The 20,615-nt window shown below is 67.9% G+C and overlaps 2 protein-coding genes across 7 annotated transcripts; both read left to right on the top strand.

Moving 5' to 3' along the window:
* The first annotated feature begins 10 nt into the window (after positions 1–10).
* On the top strand, positions 11–8,243 carry GUK1 (guanylate kinase 1). 6 transcript variants are annotated; one of them, XM_078067714.1, is made up of 10 exons: positions 14–140; positions 3,498–3,548; positions 3,833–4,072; positions 4,642–4,755; positions 5,704–5,745; positions 6,096–6,192; positions 6,972–7,110; positions 7,645–7,729; positions 7,851–7,936; positions 8,053–8,243. In XM_078067714.1, exons 1-10 carry the CDS (start codon positions 80–82, stop codon positions 8,086–8,088), a joined length of 951 nt encoding a protein of 316 aa, XP_077923840.1. In that variant the 5' UTR covers positions 14–79; the 3' UTR covers positions 8,089–8,243. The 6 variants fall into 6 exon arrangements, with proteins under 6 accessions (XP_077923844.1, XP_077923840.1, XP_077923843.1 ...); XM_078067717.1 differs by lacking the exon at positions 3,833–4,072; XM_078067715.1 differs by lacking the exon at positions 7,851–7,936.
* A 121-nt stretch (positions 8,244–8,364) lies between these two features.
* GJC2 (gap junction protein gamma 2) lies at positions 8,365–18,707 on the top strand. The gene is made up of 2 exons (XM_036065241.2): positions 8,365–9,182; positions 16,400–18,707. Exon 2 carries the CDS (start codon positions 16,418–16,420, stop codon positions 17,720–17,722), a length of 1,305 nt encoding a protein of 434 aa, XP_035921134.2. The 5' UTR covers positions 8,365–9,182; positions 16,400–16,417; the 3' UTR covers positions 17,723–18,707.
* Positions 18,708–20,615: the final 1,908 nt, after the last annotated feature.

Genomic DNA, 20,615 nt, shown 5'->3' with positions numbered 1-20,615 from the left:
CGGGCGGGGGCGGGCGCGGCGCTGTGACGTAGCCCCGCGGGCCGCGGCGGCGGCGGCGGCGGCGGCGGCGGCGCCCCTCATGCTGCGACGCCCGCTGGCCGGGCTGGCGGCCGCCGCCTTGGGCCGGGTCCCCTCGGACGGTGAGTGGCGGGGCCTCCCGGCGGGCGGAGGTCGGGGCTCCCGGCCTGGGGCTCGCGTGGCGCGGTCGTTGAACCGGGGTCGTGCCCCTCGCAGCCCCGGTGTTCCCGGAGCGCCGTCCGGGGCCTGGCCGGCGGGGTGGCTCGTCGCGGGAGCGGGGCCGTGCGCCCTCACGTGGACAGGGCCGCCCTGGGTGCGTGTGCGTGTCTGCGGTGCTCGCGCTCCTTGCTTGGGCGACTTACAAGCCGCTGCCCCTCTGCTGGTCCTCGAGATGTAGCAGGGGCTTCTACCGGCACGCGAGCCCGCGCGGCCGGGGGACTACGCGCCGGATGCCCGTGTGGGGCCTGCGGGGTGCGGAGGGGCAGAGAGGGGAAGCGGCCCGACAGCGCTCCCCCAGGGGGGCCGCGCGCACCGCCGGAAGCTCCAGGAGATGCGAGGCCTCTGCGCGCGTGCGGTGCCTTCCTGAGCTCACGGAGGGAAGCAGAGACGAGAGCAGGGAAGGCGTCCTGCTGGTGCAGCTCTTGGGTGGGCCTCAGTCCCCACCCGGAGGGCAGGCGGTCCTCCGAGCTGTCCCCGCCCCGAGGGCCCCCCTTCCGTCCCCGGGCTGGCTGCGGGGTCCTGCAGGGGCGGAGCTGGTCCTCCGAGCTCTCCCCGCCCCGGGGGGTCCCCTCCCGTCCCGGGATGACTGCGGGGTCCTGCAGGGGTGGAGCTGGTCCTCTGAGCTCTCCCCGCCCCGAGGGGCCCCCTCCCATCCTCGGGGTGGCTGCGGGGTCCTGCAGGGGCGGAGCTGGTCCTCTGAGCTCTCCCCGCCCCGGGGGGCCCCCTCCCATCCTCGGGGTGGCTGCGTGGTCCTGCAGGGGCGGAGCAGGTCCTCCGAGCTCTCCCCGCCCCGGGGGGTCCCCTCCCGTCCCGGGATGACTGCGGGGTCCTGCAGGGGTGGAGCTGGTCCTCCGAGCTCTCCCCGCCCCGAGGGGCCCCCTCTCATCCTCGGGGTGGCTGCGGGGTCCTGCAGGGGCGGAGCTGGTCCTCCGAGCTCTCCCCGCCCCGGGGGGTCCCCTCCCGTCCCGGGATGACTGCGGGGTCCTGCAGGGGCGGAGCTGGTCCTCTGAGCTCTCCCCGCCCCGAGGGGCCCCCTCCCATCCTCGGGGTGGCTGCGTGGTCCTGCAGGGGCGGAGCTGGTCCTCCGAGCTCTCCCCGCCCCGGGGGGTCCCCTCCCGTCCCGGGATGACTGCGGGGTCCTGCAGGGGTGGAGCTGGTCCTCCGAGCTCTCCCCGCCCCGAGGGGCCCCCTCCCATCGTCGGGGTGGCTGCGTGGTCCTGCAGGGGCGGAGCTGGTCCTCCGAGCTCTCCCCGCCCCGAGGGGCCCCCTCCCATCCTCGGGGTGGCTGCGTGGTCCTGCAGGGGTGGAGCTGGTCCTCCGAGCTCTCCCCGCCCCGGGGGGTCCCCTCCCGTCCCGGGATGACTGCGGGGTCCTGCAGGGGTGGAGCTGGTCCTCTGAGCTCTCCCCGCCCCGAAGGGCCCTGTCTGCCCGGGATGACTGCGGGGTCCTGGCCTGCCCTGCCGACCAGCGCTACCAGGTGGTACAGATACAAGTTCTTGCCCAACGGTAGGGTGTGGGCGGCTCTCCTTTCGGGCTTGCGGGCGTCCTTGGTGGAGCTGAGCTTTTCAGGACCAGAGATGTCAGTCTGGGCTGCTGGACTCTGGCCATCTGATGTAATTGGACGTTGTTTTGAGAACAGTGAGAGGGAGCGCGCTTCGTTCATCCAGGTGCTGGTGCCACCTCACCCGCTGTCACTGGTCCTTCTCGTCAGGGACGGAGGTGGGGCCCTTGTGGCCAGCGTGGGGCCCACGGGGATGGGAGGAGAGAGGCGGAGACCCTCCAAGTCCCCTGTGAGGGCTGCTGGGCAGCATGGCTCCCCAGCGTGGCCTTTGCAGGAGTCTCGTGTCACGCAGACACCGCCTGGCCCCTGACGGGTCAGGAGGGACCCAGCAGGGCTCTGGGATGCCTGTGGTTTCCTCTGCCCCCTGCCCCCCCAGCTGAACAGCCACTCACCGCTGCACCCAGCAGGCCCCCTCGCACCCTGGGTCACTGCCAGGCCTGGTAGAGGTGAGCCTCGTGTTGACCACGCCCTCGCGCTGGCTGGAGCCGCGGCATCGGCAGGGCGGGCTTCTGGGAGTTCCGGGGGTGAACACACACCCTCTGTTTCGTTTTGACCGCACCCAGACTTTGTTTCTTTGTCTGAACTGTTACTTTCTGGTCTGTGCCGTTTTGGGTGTAGCTGAGAAACCCGTGCTTGAAGAGGAGCGGGAAGGGAGGGGGCGTTGTGGTGCGATTGGGGCTGGAAGTGCATGACCCCCGTGTCCAGGAGGAAAGGTGCAGTCGAGAGGGTGAGCTACTGGGAGCGCTGGTGTGGGGGCGGACGCCTCTGGACTCTGGCCCCAGGTTCCTCCCTGGCCCTGCCTGTGCTGGGCCTGGGTTTCCCCTGTGTGAGAGCAAGGCTGGCCCCCCTCGCAGGGCCTGAGCTTCTTCCTGCTCCGGAGCTCTTATGCCCCTGGCCCGCCCACCCTGCTGGAGTCGTCCACGGTCTCAGAGGGCCCGGCTTCCTCTCAAGGAAGGACGGGCCCTGCACCACTGGGGAGGGGAAGTGAGAGGATGTCGGCTGTTCTGTGGGTGTCCCACTTCCAGCCAGGCTCCCGATGGGTCGCGTAGCTAGGACATGTCCCCCACACGCCTGTTTGGGGGGCGGGCATGACCAGCCTCTGGCCCAGGTCCACCTGTCGTGTTTTAGGAGAGGGCCCGCTTGTGCATTGCCGGGGGCTTGGAGGCCTGGAGCTCCAGCCCCTGTTGGGTGTGCTCCTGTCGAAGGTGGGTTTGGTCAGGGCTCTGCCACCGTGGCCACTGGACGCAAGACTAGGCTGCCCTGGTGTCTGTGTGAGCCTCCGTTTGTGTCCGGCTGAGCCGGCCTTGGGCTCTGCGGGCACCACTCGAGGGAGGACTCAGTGCCCTTGGCAGGGCCCAAGATGGCCAAACCCCACCCCTGCAAGATGATGCCAGGCGGGTGGTCCCTACCCCACCTTATCAGTGTTGTAGGCCTTGAGCACGGGGGTGGTCTGCTGCCCATGGGAGAAGGCGGGCAGGGCGGGGCATTGGCTCAGTGCGGGGCGGGGATCCTGAGCACGCACCTGCTGCTCACTGCGGCGCTCCCGGTGGCTGGTGGGCTTGGGAGGGCGGGGCTCTGGACGTTTGGGCGGAGGCGGCGGGTCAGACCTGTGTGGCCCGCCCTGCGCCGGAGGGTGTCGGGCACTGGGACTTCCCTGTGCGGTGTGCGGCCCTCACTGGAGACGTGTGTTTCCTGGTAGGTTTGCCGTCTCCACATGTCGGAGCTGATGAAGGTCTGGCCCTGCCCACAGGTATGGGGCGCAGGCAGGAACCGCTGGGGAGTTTACAGTTGGGGGCTCCAGGGCGCCCATGGCCCCTGGGACACAGGTGCCTCTTTGTGCAGTCCTTGGTGGGGAATCCCTCTAGGTCCTTCTGTCCCTGGAGGCGGGCGCTCCAAGTTGGGCCCCGAGCGTGGGAAAGCCAGGACACCGCTGCTGGTAGGAGGATGTGTCCTTGAACCGGACACCTGGCAGAGGGGTCGCGGGAGGTGATGCTCAGCGCGTGGTGCCCGGCCCCTCTCATGTGTCTTTGGCAGGGGATGCCTCCTGCTTGCGGTCCTTCCAGGGCGTGTACGGATGGCGTGGCGGCCTCAGAATAGCCGTGCTTGAGCCAGATTACCGTGCTGGCCTACATCGAGGATTAGGGAGCAGGTGGCCCCAGGCCGGGACCCAGGGCAGCCCCGGGGAGTCTGCTGGCCCGCCGGGGGCCCCCAGATGGAGCCCTGCAGGGCCAGCCCCAGGAGGGAGCAGCTGCGGCTGGCCGCACACCGTCCCAGGTCTCCCTCTGCCCCCACCGTCGGTGCCGGTTCTCCTCATGTGGGATGCCCCGTGGCTGGGTGGTGGCAGGGCGAGGAGCAGCCTTTGCCCCTTGTCCCCGTCGGCTGCCTCGGGAGGGATTTAGTGCTCAGGGGGCGGGGAGCAGGCAGGGGTGAGCTCCAGCTCTTGCAGAGCAACCTCGGGCTGATCACAGAGCTGCACCCTGCCGGGAGGTGGGGCGTGGGGGCGAGCTGGGGGTGGTCGGGTGGGTGCAAGCTGGTGGGGCCGGGGTCCTCTGGAGGGCCCTCTGCTCCGGGGGCAGCTGTCCGAGCCCTGTGCTGCGGGCTGGCCACCTGCCGGCTTCCTGGGGCCCGGCGAGCAGAGGGCTGAGCGTGCTGTGGTCCCGTGGGGTCAGCCCCACGTCCCGGCGCCGTTGTGAGATCAGCCTGGGGCCCCGCGTGGAGCCAGGAGCTGCAGTCCAGGGCTGGACAGCCGGGAGCCACACGGTGCGGCCGGAGTGGGTTCTAGTCCAGGGCTCCTGGCTGCGCCCCGGCACGGCCTCGCTGACGTCTGTCTCCCTCGCCCACAGGGATGTCAGGACCGAGGCCGGTGGTCCTGAGTGGACCATCAGGGGCCGGGAAGAGCACCCTGCTGAAGAGACTCTTGCAGGAGCACGGCAGCGTCTTCGGCTTCAGCGTGTCCCGTGAGGCCCAGGCTGCGGTGGGGGTGTGGCGGGGGGTTTCAGCCATGCAGGGGTGGGGCCAGGCCCCTGCTGACCCACACAGATGGGGGAGGGTCTCCACGCCACTGACCCTGACCTGCAGCCCCCCCACACCCACACAGACGGGGGAGGGTCCCCATGCGCTGACCCTGACCTGCAGCGCCCCACACACACCCACACACACACGGGGGACGGTCCCCATGCCGCTGACCCTGACCTTTAGCCCCCCCCCCACACACACACACGGGGGACGGTCCCCACGCTGCTGACCCTGACCTTTAGCCCCCCCCACACACACACCCACACAGACACGGGGACGGTCCCCACGCCACTGAACCTGACCTTTAGCCCCCCCACACACACACACACACGGGGGACGGTCCCCACGCTGCTGACCCTGACCTTTAGCCCCCCCACACACACACACGGGGGACGGTCCCCACGCCGCTGACCCTGACCTTTATCCCCCCCCCACACACACACACCCACACAGACACGGGGGACGGTCCTCATGCCACTGAACCTGACCTTTAGCCCCCCACACACACCCACACACACACGGGGGACGGTCCCCACGCCGCTGACCCTGACCTTTAGCCCCCCCACACACACACACACCGGGGACGGTCCCCACGCCGCTGACCCTGACCTTTAGCCCCCCCCACACACACACACACGGGGGACGGTCCCCACGCCACTGAACCTGACCTTTAGCCCCCCCCACACACCCACACACACACGGGGGACGGTCCCCACGCCACTGAACCTGACCTTTAGCCCCCCCCCCACACACACACAGGGGACGGTCCCCACGCCGCTGACCCTGACCTGCAGTGCCCCACACATGGGCAGAGCCTGGCCCGCGGGGGAGGCGTGGGTGGGGTGTGGGGGTCCGGGTGTCCCAGGTCGATGCTAGGCACTTGTTCCTAGACACCACGAGGGACCCACGGCCTGGAGAAGAGAATGGCAAAGGTGAGCTGGGCCTCGGCGTCTGGGTGCCCGTCTATAGGGTGGGCAGCGTGCTGGCGCTCGGGTGGAGACGGAGTGAGGTCGCCGTGGGGCATCTCTCCTGACCCACGCGAGCGTGTGTGGTTGACCCCAGGCTTACTCTGTAGTGTCCACGGGATCAGCCCCCGTAGCCTCCCCCAGGAAGCCTGTGGTTTTCCAGCTCTCACGACAGGGATGATGTGAGAAAGTGCCGTACGTGGGTTCTCTGCTCGGTGGTCTGACAGGTCCATGGGGAAGCGGACTCTGGCCACGCTCGGTCCCCGAGCGCCCTGGGGCTTGGGCCGTGGGCAGGCCTCAGATAGCCGTCCTTGCAGATTACTACTTCGTGACCCGGGAGGTGATGCAGCGGGACATCGCCGCGGGCGACTTCATCGAGCACGCCGAGTTCTCGGGGAACCTGTATGGGACTAGGTGGGCCACCCTGGGCACCTGCCCTCCCTCCCACGGGCTCCCCCTTTGGCTAGACCCAGGCAGGGCGTCTTGTGTGGGTTCTCTAAGGTGCCCACCACGTCAGGGGTCGAGACGGGGCAGCAGTTGGGGCCCTCCGGGCTGCCTCCTCCCGGCCACCTGTGTGCCCCTGGCCAGGCCTCTGTGGGCACCGCAGGTCCCTGGGGACGGTGCAGAGAGGACTCGGGGAATCCGGGTCCCCTAGGCGCACAGGCTGTACTGCAGCCTGCCTTCCTGCAGCCCCTGGGCGGGTCCACAGGGTCTGCCCGCTCTTCCTGCCTGGCTGGCAGGCCCCGAGCAGGGTCGTGGGCAGGCGGGCCCAGGCATGCCTCTGAGCAGCCTGTCCGTGAGCCGCCTGGCGAGGGTGAAGCAGCGACCCCACGAGACCTGTCTTGCTGCACCCCAGGCCCTGGGTGCAGCTGGGCGGGAGGGGGGGCCCCAGAGGGGTCACTGGGGCTCTTGGGCAGGCGCAGTGACTGCCAGGGCCCTCGTGCCACTAACCACAGCCACCCTCGGCCCAACAGAGGGCCCAGCACGCAGATGCTGCAGAAAGGGGGACGAGAAGCTGGGGTCCGGGTACGTCCCTGTGGACGCTGTGGCCAGGCCCACGCCCAGCGCAGGCCAGTGGGGGCGGCAGGAGCCCAGGGCGTGGGCAGCGGTGGTCCTGCGGAGGCCCGTCGAGGCCTTGGGGTCTGCTGGGCCCAGGCAGCCCACTGAGTGGCTCCTGCCCCTCCGTCCCCCAGCAAAGCCGCTGTGCGGGCCGTGCAGGCCATGAACCGCATCTGCGTGCTGGACGTGGACCTGCAGGGCGTGCGGAACATCAAGAAGACGGACCTGCGGCCCATCTACGTCTTCGTGCAGCCGCCCTCGCTGGACGTGCTGGTGGGGGCGCCGGGCTGAAGCTGGGGGGCCGGGGCAGGGCTGCAGCCGCCCTCGCTGGACGTGGGGGGGGGACCGGGGCAGGGGTGCAGCCACCCTCGCTGGACGTCGGGAGGGGGGGCCGGGGCAGGGGTGCAGCCACCCTCGCTGGATGTCGGGTAGGGGGGCGCCCTGGGGCAGGGGTGCAGCCACCCTCGCTGGACGTGGGGGGGGGCCGGGGCAGGGGTACAGCCGCCCTCACTGGACATCGGGAGGGGGGCTGGGGCAGGGGTGCAGCCGCTCTCGTTGGACGTCGGGAGGGGGGGCCAGGGCAGGGGTGCAGCCGCCCTCGTTGGACGTCGGGGGGGGCGCTGGGGCAGGGCTGCAGCCGCCCTCGTTGGACGTCGGGGGCGCCCTGGGGCAGGGGTGCAGCCGATCTCACTGGACGTCGGGAGGGGGGGCCAGGGCAGGGGTGCAGCCGCCCTCACTGGACGTCGGGGGTGCTCTGGGGCAGGACGTGGGCGACCCCAGGGACGCTGACCCTCCTGCGTGTTTCAGGAGCAGCGGCTGAGGCAGCGGAACACGGAGACAGAGGAGAGCCTGGCCAAGCGGCTGGCGGCCGCTCGGGCTGACCTGGAGAGCAGTGAGTGTGGGCCCTGGCCGCTGGGTGTCCCCCCGTCTCCTCAGCCAGCACGGGTCCCCCAGCAGCAGGGTCCCCGTGGAGGACCCCCAGAGCCTGCACTGACCCTGTCCCCCCACCCCAGGCAAGGAGCAGGGCCTGTTTGACCTGGTCATCGTCAACGACAATCTGGACGTGGCCTATCGGGCCCTGGAGGAGGCTCTGGCCGAGGTGGGCTCCGCAGGGGGCGGGACTCAGCCCTGTGTTGCACACGGGACCGGGGGCTGGGCAGGGCGCGTGGCCGTCAGCCCACACTGGGTGAGACCCTCCTTCTCTGTCCACGGCAGGAAATCAAGAAGGCTCAGCGGACCAGCTGCTCCTGAGCAGGACCACCAGCTGCGTGCTCCCTGGTGGGGACTGCGCTCGCCTCGGCTAGCGCCCAGACTGCCGCAGCCAGAGGACCCTGGCCTCCCCTTACTCCTGTCGTGGGAGCTGGGCCAGGGTGTAATAAAGAACTGCTGGGCAGCAGTGTCCATGAGCCCATGGCGTCCGTTCTGGGCAGGGCGTTGGGGACAGGGGCCGTGCACACCTCCACAGTGGATCCCCGCTCCTGGCGGCCCGCCAGACTCCCTGGGCTCTACTTGCTGGGGCTCCCTTTGCCCCGTCTTCACACCAGGGAGACCCTTGGCCTGCAGCTGGGCTGGGGCCCCGGTCGGCGTGGATGAGCCTGCTGGACAACAGCTGCCTCTCCCACTGGCTCGTGGAGGTGCCATGAGGCCTTGTATGGGGAGAAGGACCCGGAGCTCCTCCTGCTGGAGCCCCCTCCCTTCCTGCTCGTCCCTACCCTGGGCCGTGCTGGCTCAGGGACAGCCACTGCTGACCGGGAGGGAGGCCAAGCCCCTGCATTGTGCCGAGTGCTGTCCTCTGTCTTGTGCGTGGTCCCCTGAGCCCGGTCCGGTCCCCGTGCTCCAGAGAGGACACTGGAGGGTCAGAGAGGGGCTGTCCCTTAGCTCTGGTCCGTGCCCGGGCCATGCTCCTGTGGTGGGACCCAGGCAGAAGTAGGCAGGCTGGGTGCTGCCCCAGAGCTCAGATGCACGACGAGGGTAGGTGGGAGCCTGGCCTGGACGCAGGCCGGCCACATCAGCCGGCAGAGGGCTCCTGGACATCCCCCCGCCCCCAGGCCAGAAGGCAGGTGAGGCGGGGCCAGACTGATGTGCGGAGGGAGGGGGGCGCGTAGGGGAGGCCCCCTTCCTCTCTGGGCCCTGTCCAGCCCCAGGGACAATCGGGAATTCAGACCCCAGGCCTTGGGGGGAACAATGGAGCCCTTGAAGGCCCTCCCCCCACATTGTGCTTGGTGGTGAGAGGTGGCCCTGGGTCAGGCCCAGGACTCGGCCAGGCACACACCCTGCGAGGGCCAGTGTCCATCCGGCTGGCAGGTGGAAGGGCTCAGGGACTCCCATTTCCTGGCCTGGAAAAGGTAGGGCGCTGCCCAGGGGGCCAGGCGTGGGCAGCAGTGTGGGGACAGACGTCACGCACCCTGTCTGTGGGCCCAGGGTCTCGGGCTCAGGAGACGCACTCGGGGGACACCAGGTACTGTGCCTGGCTGGACCACCCTCCGTTCTCAGGGGACAAAATGGCGTGGTGGGGGAGCTGGGGCCCCAGGGCTGCTCAGGCCAGCTGGTGAGCGGGAAGGGAAGGGGGTGCACCGGGGACCTTCCCCAGCAGCTGGGGCTCCTCAGCCGTGCCGGTCCGGCCAGCCAGCTGCAGTGTGTCCAGAGGCTGGGCCTCAGACGGTTCCGGCCCCGTGGGAGGCTGGGGAGGCCTACCCCGCACACGTGGCAGACACGCCGGGGTGGGTACACCTGCGTGCCCAGCGCAGCGCTCCTGAGCCGGCCTGGGGCTCCTTCCCGTAAGTCCTCGGGGGCGCCTGCTAGACCGCAGGTCCTCAGGTCTGGGCCCCAGGGGTCACCGGGAGCAGACCAGACCCCTGTTGTCCAGGAGCAGCCCCCAGTGTGCCACAGATGTGAGTGAGTGGGCGGGCAGGCGGCCCCGGGCACGGTGCCAGACTGGCGTGGGGTCTGGGCAGGGTGGCGGCACTTTGGGAGGGGTGGAGGCCCCTGCGGGTGGTGGTAGGGTGCTCTCGCAGGTCCCAGCCCTCCCCACGCCAGGGCTCCCGGGCTTCCTGCCACGGCAGCCCCAGGAACCGCTGCGACGCCCTCCCCAGACCTGGCCCCTGCGGGACGAGCACCCTCACTGGACGCAGAGGGACTGCAGGGGGGAGCGGTTTGCCGGCCCAGCCAACCTCCCCGGTTCATCCTGCCCCTGCTGAGCACCCGTGTGGTGGGAGGGGGTTTGTGTGTGTGAGCGAGGGTGGGGGGGTGCATTGTGCACACGTGCGAGTGCCGGGGTCTGTACGTGGACCCTGTGAGGGTGGGGGCTCCCTGGGGCAGAACCCACAGGCTGAGTGTGGAGCAGGAGGGGGCTGGAGAGGGGAGGCAGTGGGGAGCCTGGGGGCAGCCCCCGTCCACCGAGCGGGAGACCGGTGTGCTCGGGAGCCGCGCGGGGTAGATGGCAGTGGCAGGGTGCCCTCCACGCCTGGGGTTGGAGGACTGGGCTGCCTCTGCTCTGGGCCAGGTGGTCCCGGTGGAGCCCAACTGAGGCCCCCAGGGTGGCGGTCCAGGGGCCTGGGGCGGGACAGGGGATACCCGTAGAGCCAACAGAGGGAGACCTTGGGGGAGTCCCATGGCCAGGTCAGGCCCTGGGCTCTGAGCTCTTGAAGTTCAGGCCCAAGCTGACCTTGGGGTGCTTGTAGGCGCTCACGTGTGGATGAGGGGCTACCCAGTGCTGGGCGTGCTTAGGAAGGGCAAGAGGCTGCCTCAGATGCTAGGTTCTGCCGGAGAACCTAGCGGTGCCCCGAGGTTCCCAGGGCAGGGTCCCTTGCAGATTTGGTGAGCTGAGCATTCTGGGGGGGCCTGCCTGGCAGCCCCACCTCAGTGGGAGGAAGCTCCGCCTGCCCTGGAGGGGCTCCTGGGAGGAAGCCGGGCCAGGGATGGGAAGGAAATGGCTGGGCAGGCCCTGGCCCTCACCCCCTGCACACCCCTCCGCTCCCAGGACCTTTGTTCAGACCCCTGCAGGCGTGAGAGGAGCTCAAGTGCAGAGGCCACTCGTGGATGCAGGCCATCCTGCTGCCTGCCAGAGCCCACCACCCTCCTCCCGGCAGTCTGGGTGCCCCCCCACCCCCGCCGAGTCCCTCGCTTCCCCCTCCCGGATCCTGGATCCCGCTGAGAGCGATCCCACACACACTTGCTCTGACCGAGCTTTGGGGGAGCTGCCATCTGAACAGAGCTTAGGTCCCTGCAAACCAGCACCCCTACCCCCCACCCCACCCCCACCCACTGGCCGAACCCCACTGGCCTCCTACTGGCAGCACTGGACAGCCTTGGGTCAGCCCTTCACCCCTCCTGGGGGCCAGGGGCCTCCCTGGGGCCTGTGGCTCAGCAGGAGTCGTCAGCCAAAGTCCCTGCTCCACGTTGCAACCTCCAGAGAAGTACCTGCCAGACAGGAGGACCCCCGTGACGGGGCAGGGAAGCCACCCCAGCTCCCCAGCAGCGCTCTTCCCATCATCAGGGCCCCTTCTCAGTAACAAAAGCCCACACTTGCTCATAGTCCTCCTGCTCCCCTGTGTCCTCTCCTGGAGCCCTTCCACCCCAGACATCGGAGCGTTTATCCTCACAACTCCTCCAGGTGCCCCAGGGTCTCCCTGTGCACTCTCCTGTCCCTGTCCTCCGCTCACCTGTGTTGACCCCCTGGCTGTGTTGATGTCAGGTACCCGTGGAGCAAGGAGTCTCCGATAACGCTTTCCTGCGGTGTCCCCATTGCCGGGGGGCGGGGGGGGGGGTGGCTGTGCTCCAAGCCTGCTTTCTCACCAGCCTGGGGACTTCTGTTTTCTTAGGATTTCATTTATTTATTTGACAGAGCACAAGTAGGCAGAGGGAGAGGGAGCCCAACACAGGGCTCAATCCCAGGACCCCGGGGTCAAAGGCGAAGGCAGACGCCCAACCGGCTGAGCCCCCCGGGCGCCCCTAGGCTGGGATTTCTGCCAGCCTGGACGCTCCCTCCTTGCTGCGCGGGCTCTCTGGAGGGGCCCTCCTGAGGAACCGGGAGCTAGGTGGTGGGGGCTGCATACACTCTTTAGGGTTCCCTTTCCTTCCACTTTCATTCATGTAATCGTGTATATCAGTACGGACTCATTTATTTTACACTTTGGGTCGGACTCTATAACTAACCCAGTCTGTAATACTGCATTACTCCACTATTACCCAAATAGACGTGGCTTCAGACACAGGGCGCTTCTGCGGTGCGCTGCCATATCCCTCACTGTGGGCGCGCGTGTGTGTGCACGTGCCTGCCTGTGTGGGTGCGTGTGTGTGCAGTGCCTGCCTGTGTGTGCACGCATGTGTGCGGGCGTGTGTGTGCACGTGCCTGCCTGTGGGTGTGCCTGCCTGTGGGTGCACACGTGTGTGGGTACGTGTGTGTGCACGTGCCTGCCTGTGTGTGCACGCGTGTGTGCATGTGCTGGTGTGTGTGCACGTGCCTGCCTGTGTGTGCACGCGTGTGTGCGGGCGTGTGTGTGCATGTGCCTGCCTGTGTGTGTGCGTGTGTGTGCACGTGTGTGTGTGTGCACGTGCCTGCCTGTGTGTGCACGCGTGTGGGTGCGGGCGTGTGCGGGCGTGTGTGCACGTGCCTGCCTGTGTGGGTGCGTGTGTGCACGTGTGTGTGTGTGTGCACGTGCCTGCCTGTGTGGGCGCGTGTGTGTGGGTGCGTGTGTGTGCACGTGCCTGCCTGTGTGTGCACGCGTGTGGATGCGGGCGTGTGTGCACGTGCCTGCCTGTGTGTGCACGCGTGTGTGCCGGCGTGTGTGTGCATGTGCCTGCCTCTGTGGGTGCGTGTGGGTGCGGGTGTGTGTGTGCACATGCCTGCCTGTGTGTGCACGCATGTGGGTGCGGGCGTGTGTGTGCATGTGCGGGCGTGTGTGTGCACGTGCCTGCCTCTGGGTGCATGTGGGTGCGGGTGTGTGTGTGCACATGCCTGCCTGTGTGTGCACGCGTGGGCATGTGCGGGCGTGTGTGTGCATGTGCTGGTGTGTGTGTGCAAGTACCTGCCTGTGTGTGCACGCGTGTGGGTGCGGGCGTGTGTGTGCATGTGCGGGCGTGTGTGTGCGCGCATGTGTGCGGATGTGGAGGGCATGTGTGTGCATGTGCAGGGGCTGAGTGAGGGCGTGGGCGCACGTGTGTCTGCACACGTGTGCATGAGAGCGTGTGTGGGCGCCCTGAGTGTGCGCACGTGCGTGCTTCTGTGCATTGCTGCACGCGCCGGCGTGTGCGCGCGGGCTTGCACTTCCTTGCTCTCCGGCACAAGCACGTGCTCCGGCGCATTCCCTCCCCCCCCATGGCACGAGCAGCTCCACCGCAAGCTCAGGGTCCTTTACTGAGAGTGGGCCCACGGTGCATGTGTTCCTTGCTATGGATGTTTTCACACTGCCACCCTTCTAGCTGCCGGGCAAGGGACGAGGCGCGTGTACAAACCCATGTACGCGCACGTGATCGTGACATTCCCTGGGGAGCCATCCTGTCTTGTTCAGCTGAACGCGGGTTCAGACCCGATCCGACGCTACCCCACATCTACGTGGGACATTCCAGCCCCTCCCCTTCCCGGTCTATGGCCCCCAGGTAGTGAGAACCCCCAGGCAATGACAAATAAAGCTGATGGGGGACAGCACTGCGGTCCCAGCCTCTGAGGCGGGGGGGGGGCATGGGGTGTGGGTGGGGCGTGTACGGGGCGTGGCGTGCAGAGGGTGGGCGGGCACAGACACGTATGGGCGCGTGTGCGGGGCAGGCCTGGCATGTGGGGTCGTGTTCGGGGTGGGGCGTGGAGGGGTGGGTGTAGGCGGGCATGGACCGGTGTCGGGGTGTGTGCAGGGTGAGCCAGGGCACGGAGCGCAGGACCTGGACGCGGTGTGGATGTGTGTGGGCGCATGAGTGTGTGCAAGGTAGGATGTGTGCAAGATGTGAGTGGGGCAAGGACATGGGCAGGGGTGCGGGTGGAGCGTGGGTGTGTGCAAGTGTGCATGGGTATGTGAGGGGCGGGTGTGCTGGAGGCGGGGCCTTGGTCCCGTCGCTGTGCGGGCTCGGCCTGGGGGTGGACCTTACGGGCGATGGACCAGGTGTGCTTGGCTGTTACTGCAAAGTCTTGGGAGTCCCAGGAGCGGGGTCAATGGGCCTCCTAACCTGACCGGTGAGCTAGGCTCTCAGGGAGCAAGACAGAGCCTGGCAAAGTTGCCTCCAAGCTTTGCTGATGGTGCGCAGGGGCGCAGGACAGAGAGCTGTCCAGGATAAGGACTGGGGTTTGCCATTCCTGCCCACATCCGCCTGGCCACGTCAGGAGGCACCTTGGGCCTTGGGTTTGGAGGACCCTCCCGCATGGGACTGAGGCCGGAGCTGGTCCGCGCAGCCTCCTGAGCGCGGAATGACCCTGGTGTCACTGGGTGCGTGACATGGGCCCTGCACACACATACACGCAGCACTGGGCGTGGCCCTCAGCTGAAGAGCCAGAGGGTGGTGCCACCTGTGAGTCTGCCCCCCACCCATAGGCAGCCTGACTCCCCAGCTGTGCTCCCTCCAACTCCTGGTGCCCAGACTGGCCCCCACCCCCAGCTGAGGGCCTGAGACGCCCTCTCTCCCTGACACGTCTCCTCTCTTGGCCTCTGACCGTCCAGGCTGGCCCCCAGGGCAAAGCGCTGCTTCTCACCCCTCAGGGCAGGGTCGGCCCCAGCGCACAGCTAGAGCTAGTCTCAAGAGCCCCCTCTGGGGGTCTCCTCAAGCTGGCCATGGGCATGCTGGGGACATGGTCACCCCAGGAATCAGCAAACACTACAGCAAGGCTCCCACACATACCTAGAGCACACACCAAGGGGCTGGCTCTTCCTCTCCTCACTTCTCTGGGGGTCTCCGTCTGGGAGGAAGAGAAGAGCTGGGGGCCCTCCTGCCACCCCTCTTCTGGGTTCCTGTGGAGGTGGGACTGTCAGGTCAGGGGCGGGGACAGATCCTGGACGAGTGGGGTTAGAACCCAGGGAGAACAGCCAGCCTGGCAGGTGAGGCGGGGCCCCGGCGTGCCGCCCCGCCGGAGGGGGAGGGCTGGGCATGTCCACCGGTGTGTAAGCGTGCACGTGTACCTGAGTGTGTGCACGAGCACAACGTCGGTAAACGTGTGCAGATATGAGCGTGTGGACATCTGTGCATTTGGTTATTAGTGTGTGCACACAGGAGCATGCGTCTGTGTCTGGGCTCGCGTGTGCAGCTGTATGCACGTGGGCGTCTGCGTGCACGTGTGGGTGTGCACTTGAGGAGGGCTCGTGCGTGTGTCGCTCTGAGGGGCACTGCACACAGATGTGAGGAAGAAGGGTCACTTCCCCAGGAACCCCAGCTGCCCCCTCTTCCTGCCCCCACCCAAGGGGAGAGGCCCCAGCTGCATAAAGAGGAGCTTCCCCGGAGCCCCCGCCTGCCTCCGCTGCCTCCAGGCCCAGAGGGAGGGGGCCAGAAGCGGCAGGCACTCAGGGGTCTCCAAACTACCCCGAAGCAGGTACCGGCCTTGGTCACGAAGGAGGGAGGGTGGGCACGGGGGGGTGGGCTGCAGCCCCTCTCCCCTTCCTGGAGACACAAGACAATGAATGGCAGCATCATGGTCTCCTGGGCACAGGCCCACCTGGGGGCCAGCACTGCTCTGGGAGGTGGTGAGTGGCCCCGTGGCTGTCTCCGAGTGTCACGGATGCCCTAATGTCTGTGTGCCTTGCTGGACCAGTCCCCATCCTGGACAGATGCCTGGCCTCACTTGGCTTCCCAGCGCGGCTGTCCTGGCTACAAGACTGCCGACGACAGGGTGGTGGTGTCAGGACGAGAGGGGGAAGCAGCCCAGAAGGCCTGTGGGCCAGCACGGTCCCTTGAGGAAGGAGTCTGGGGGTCCTTTGTGAAGAGGGAGGAAGCAAAGGCTCAGTGTAGGATGTGGACAGGGAAGTGGGGAGGGGTGTGGCGCTGCAGGAGACCGGGACCGAAGGGGCTCCAGGGGCTGGGGCTGGGGGCCTGGAGGGCTCGGGGATGCTGGGACCCTTGAGACCCTCTCCAGTGGCCTGGACCCTGCCTGAGTGGGGGGGGGGCATGGGTCTGGGCTGAGGCCCCACAGCCCCCAGATCCTGAGTGGGGCTGGCCTTGCTCTCAATTTCGGCTCTCAGGGCCTGGGCTGGGGTCCCCAGAGCTGGGGGAGGGCCGCAGCTTGCAAGGGGCCGGGCTTTCCGGGGGCGGGGAGGGTATGGGGGCTGGCGCTAGTGCAGGCCACGGGGACCAGGGGAGGGGTCTCGGGGCAAGCCAGGGCTGCGGCTCGGCCTCTGCCAGTATCCATCCCGCAGGCGGGGTCGGGACCGAGGGCGGGCACGGCGCTCCTGGAAGGGCTGCCCCTTTCGCTGAAGGTGGTGAACCCCCCGCAGGCAGGGTCCCTGGCTCCAGGCGCCCCGAGATCCGCTCTCCCCGCCCCCGCCAATGCTCCCGTGCCTCCCTCCCCGGGGAGTGCTCCTCCTGGTCCGCTGGTCGTGTCTCCTCCTCCCCACCCCTGCCCCGGGTTGAGCTCCGCTCCCGGCCCCCGCAGGTCCCGCCCCCCGCCCCTATGACCAACATGAGCTGGAGCTTCCTGACGCGGCTGCTGGAGGAGATCCACAACCACTCCACGTTCGTGGGCAAGGTGTGGCTCACCGTGCTGGTGGTCTTCCGCATCGTGCTCACGGCCGTGGGCGGAGAGTCCATCTACTCGGACGAGCAGACCAAATTCACGTGCAACACGCGGCAGCCGGGCTGCGACAACGTTTGTTACGACGCCTTCGCGCCCCTGTCCCACGTGCGCTTCTGGGTCTTCCAGATCGTCGTCATTTCCACGCCCTCCGTCATGTACCTGGGCTACGCCGTGCACCGCCTGGCCCGCGCCTCGGAGGAGGAGCGCCGCCGCGCGCCCCGCCGCCGCCCCGGCCCCGGCCGCCGCCCGGCCCGCGCGCCCCTGCCGCTGCCCCCGCCGCCGCCGCACCCCGGCTGGCCCGAGCCCGCCGGCCTGGGCGAGGAGGAGCCCATGCTCGGCCCGGGCGACGAGGAGGACGAGGAGTCGGCGGCGGCCGACGGCCTGGGCGAGGAGGCCGAGGCCGAGGGCGCGGGCGAGGCCAAGGGCGCGGGCGGGGACGGCAAGGCGGCGGGGGCCCCGGGTCCCGGCGCGCAGCACGACGGGCGGCGGCGCATCCAGCGCGAAGGCCTGATGCGCGTGTACGTGGCGCAGCTGGTGGCGCGGGCCGCCTTCGAGGTGGCCTTCCTCGTGGGCCAGTACCTGCTGTACGGCTTCGAGGTGCGGCCCTTCTTCCGCTGCAGCCGCCAGCCCTGCCCGCACGTGGTCGACTGCTTCGTGTCGCGGCCCACCGAGAAGACCGTCTTCCTGCTGGTCATGTACGTGGTCAGCTGCCTCTGCCTCCTGCTCAACCTCTGCGAGATGGCGCACCTGGGCCTGGGCAGCGCGCAGGACGCGGTGCGCGCCCGCCGGCCTCCGCCCGCCGCCCCGGGCCCCGCGCCGCGCCCGCCGCCCCGCACGCTGCCCGCCGCGCCCGCCGGCCTGGCCGGCCCGCCCGACTACAGCCTGGTGGTGCGCGCGGCCGAGCGCGCGCGCTCCCACGACCACGACCTGGCCAGCCTGGCGCTGCAGGCGCTGCGGGACCGGCACGCGCTAGGAGACCGCGACAGCCCGCCGTGCCCCGGCCTCCCCGCGGCCGCCCGGGGGCCCCCGCGGGCCGGCGCCCCCGCCTCCGGCTCGGGCAGCGCCACGTCGGGGGGCACGGGCACGGGCGGGGGCCAGGCCCGGCCAGGCGCCAAGCCCAGGGCGGGCTCGGAGAAGGGCAGCGCGAGCAGCAGGGAGGGGAAGACCACCGTGTGGATCTGATGGCCTGCCCCTGACGTTGTCTGTCCTCCCTCCAGGCCGGGGCTGGGCTGGGGGGCTCGGGAAGGCCAGGGGCTGGACGCGCAGGAGCCGGAGCACAGCCTGCCCTCCTCTCCCTCCGCCTCTTCGTCGGCTACCCGCGCACTCGGAAGGCGCGGGAGGCGGGAAGGCAGGGCCTGACTCGCCTGCTCAGCACCTGGCCCTCCCTGCGTGAGTCCCGCTCTGTCCAGCGTAGGACCTGCAAGGGTCCCCAGCTCGGATCCCTAAACCCAGAAGGTGCGGTGGGGACTGTGGCTGGGGCCTTGCTCCTCCCACCCCCAGGGCCACCGCGAGCCTCACCTGTGGGGGCGCTTGGCCCTTTCCTCTGAGCCTCTCTTGGCTCTCTGGCTCGTGGCGCTGCCTCAGGGCGGGGGGCTCTCCTCCCCTGCTCCCCTGCAGCAGCTCACGTACGTCACCCAGAGCTGCCTGGCCTGGGGTATTGCGGGCACTGTGCTGGCTCCCTACTCCCTGCAGCAGCAAATGGGGCTCCTTCCCCACACCCCCACCCCAACCCCACTTCCTGTTTCCTGCAGAGCTGGAAGCAATCCTAGGTCTTTCTTGTACACAAGGGGAAACCGAGGTTGGATGGGCCTGGCCCCTGCTGGGCCCCAGAGCGGGAGCTGCCTCATCCTCTTCTGGGGAGTGTGGGGCAGCCCTGGACCGCGCCCTCAGTTCCCCACCTAGACAGCTGGACAGAGGCCCTGGGGTGGACAGACCACACCCTCTGGAGCTTCTGCACTGGTGTGGTGGGGCCCCCTCCCCTGGGACATACTGGAAGTCCTGCAACGGTGTTGGCCCACCTTTTGCCGGGTCCTGCTCAGGGCTTGGGTGTTGGCCATTCTGGGGGAAGGGGTTCTCGGGCTCCTACCTACCCCTTCTCTGCCCTCCGGCCCCCTCCCTAATTCAAACACAGCCTCCAAAACAAAGGAAGCAAAATAAAACTAACTTTTGTTTACAACTGCGTGTGCGGGTGCATGTGGGGCATGCACACGTGTGTAGAGTGTGCACGTGTGTGTGAGTGTGCGTGCGTGTGTATATGTACGTGTGATGTGCGCGCTCACACGTGATTATGCATGCGTACGCACACACACGTGTGTGTGTGTGTGTCTACCACTGCCCTCCAGGGACACGTGGCTCAGCTCCGCGCTGGCTGAGAGAAGCAAGGCTGAGGCCACGCGGGTGCCTTTCTGTGCCAGGCAGCGGGCAAGGCGGGGGGGCCCAGGCGAACACACAGACGGTGAGAACAAAGAACGCGGGCAGGCCCGCACACTCACAGCCCTGCAGTCAGAAGACAGAGAGGCCGAGGACAGCGGGCAGCATTATCGGGACACTCGCCACAGCTTGCAGCGCGAGGGGCAAGGGTGACTCACAGGTGGGGGGGGTCAGCTGCTGCCAGCAAGGAGCCCCCTCCGACTCGACTTAGGTGACCCCAGCTGTCGCCCAGCCCCCCTCAGGTCCAGAGCAGGCTGTGGCAACCCCCCCTGGCCTGCAGACCCTCTTTGGTGGCCCCAGGCCAAACGCAGGCCAGGACCCCAATGGCAGCCTGCCTCTGATGCCCAGGGCACGCTGAGTCCCCCAGGGGAGCCCCACCCCAGGAAGTCCTGGAGGGCCCAGCCAATTCAGATTCAGAGCAGAGACATGCGTCCCCTCTGCAAGACAGGAAGTCTCATGGGGACGGGCAGCCCCTGATTGGGAGGTGTGCTGCCGGCCCTGTCGTCCTGGGGGAGGCTGGGTCTCTGTGGTGTGGCCTCTCTGTGCGGCCTGGGCCTCCTCACAGCACGGTGGCTCAAGAGGACCTGGCAAAGGCCAATGACGCTCATTCCCCCCCACCCCCTTCTTAACTGGTCTAGATGCAATTTGAGGCAGTTTGGGCCAACAGGAGGAGGACCGGCCTGGGGGCTGCTGGGGAAACAGGTTGGCTGTGTGTTCCTGAATACAGAAGTCAGTTGTGGGTCAGGCTGAGTGTCCGTGCCCCGTGATTTGTGCCAACACCGGCCTAGATGTCACGGTGAAGGTGTGTTTGTAGCTGGGATTAACACTGACAGCACACTTTGGTAAAGCAGATTGCCCTCCCCAATGTGGGTGGGCCTCATCCAATCAGGTGATGGCCCGAGGAGCAAAGCCCGAGGTTCCTGATCAGTCTGATGGTTATATTTGTGTCAGCCTGACTGGCTGGGTGCCCAGAGTAAGCACCATTCTGGGGGTGTCTTTGAGGTGATTCTGCATGAAATTCACACTAAATCTGCAGACTGAGTAGATGCCCTCCCCAGCATGGGTGGGCCCAACCCAATCAGGTGAAGGCCTGAGTAGACCCAAAAAGGGGAGTCAAAGGGAACTTACTTTGCTGGAGTGTTTGAGCTGGGACATCGGTCTCCCATCTTCAGACTCAGAATTAGGCTGGAAACATCCTGGCTCTCCTGGGTCCCCAGCCTGCCCTGCATATTTCAGACTTGCCAGCCCTGTAATCACATGAGCCAATTCCTTAAGATAAATCTCTCTATATATACATATCCTATTGGTTCTGTTTCTCTGGAGAGCCCCAGCTAATACACATCCCATCAGCCAGAGCTTGTTAGCAGGACATCCCATCCCAGGGACCCATCAGTTTTGTGACTTTCCACGGTGATGACTTAGGTTCTGTTGTCACACCCTCCCCACGGACGTCCCGGGCTGCCCCAGGCCTGCAGCCTCCCTCTAACACCAGTTCCTTGACATTGCAGACATAGTCCTGATCCCACACAGGATCCAGTGCCCTACAGGATGCGGCCCTGAGGCTCTCCAGGCTGTGAACTCCCAGAGGTGTAGACCGACCCCAGCAGTCCGCCTGGCACCTTATGCTCACTCAGCTACTCCAACA

This window comes from Halichoerus grypus, chromosome 2 (assembly GCF_964656455.1).
Source record: "Halichoerus grypus chromosome 2, mHalGry1.hap1.1, whole genome shotgun sequence".
Lineage (NCBI taxonomy): Eukaryota > Metazoa > Chordata > Mammalia > Carnivora > Phocidae > Halichoerus > Halichoerus grypus.
The sequence above is the reverse complement of the archived record's forward strand: the minus strand, read 5'-3'. Positions and strand labels throughout refer to the sequence as shown.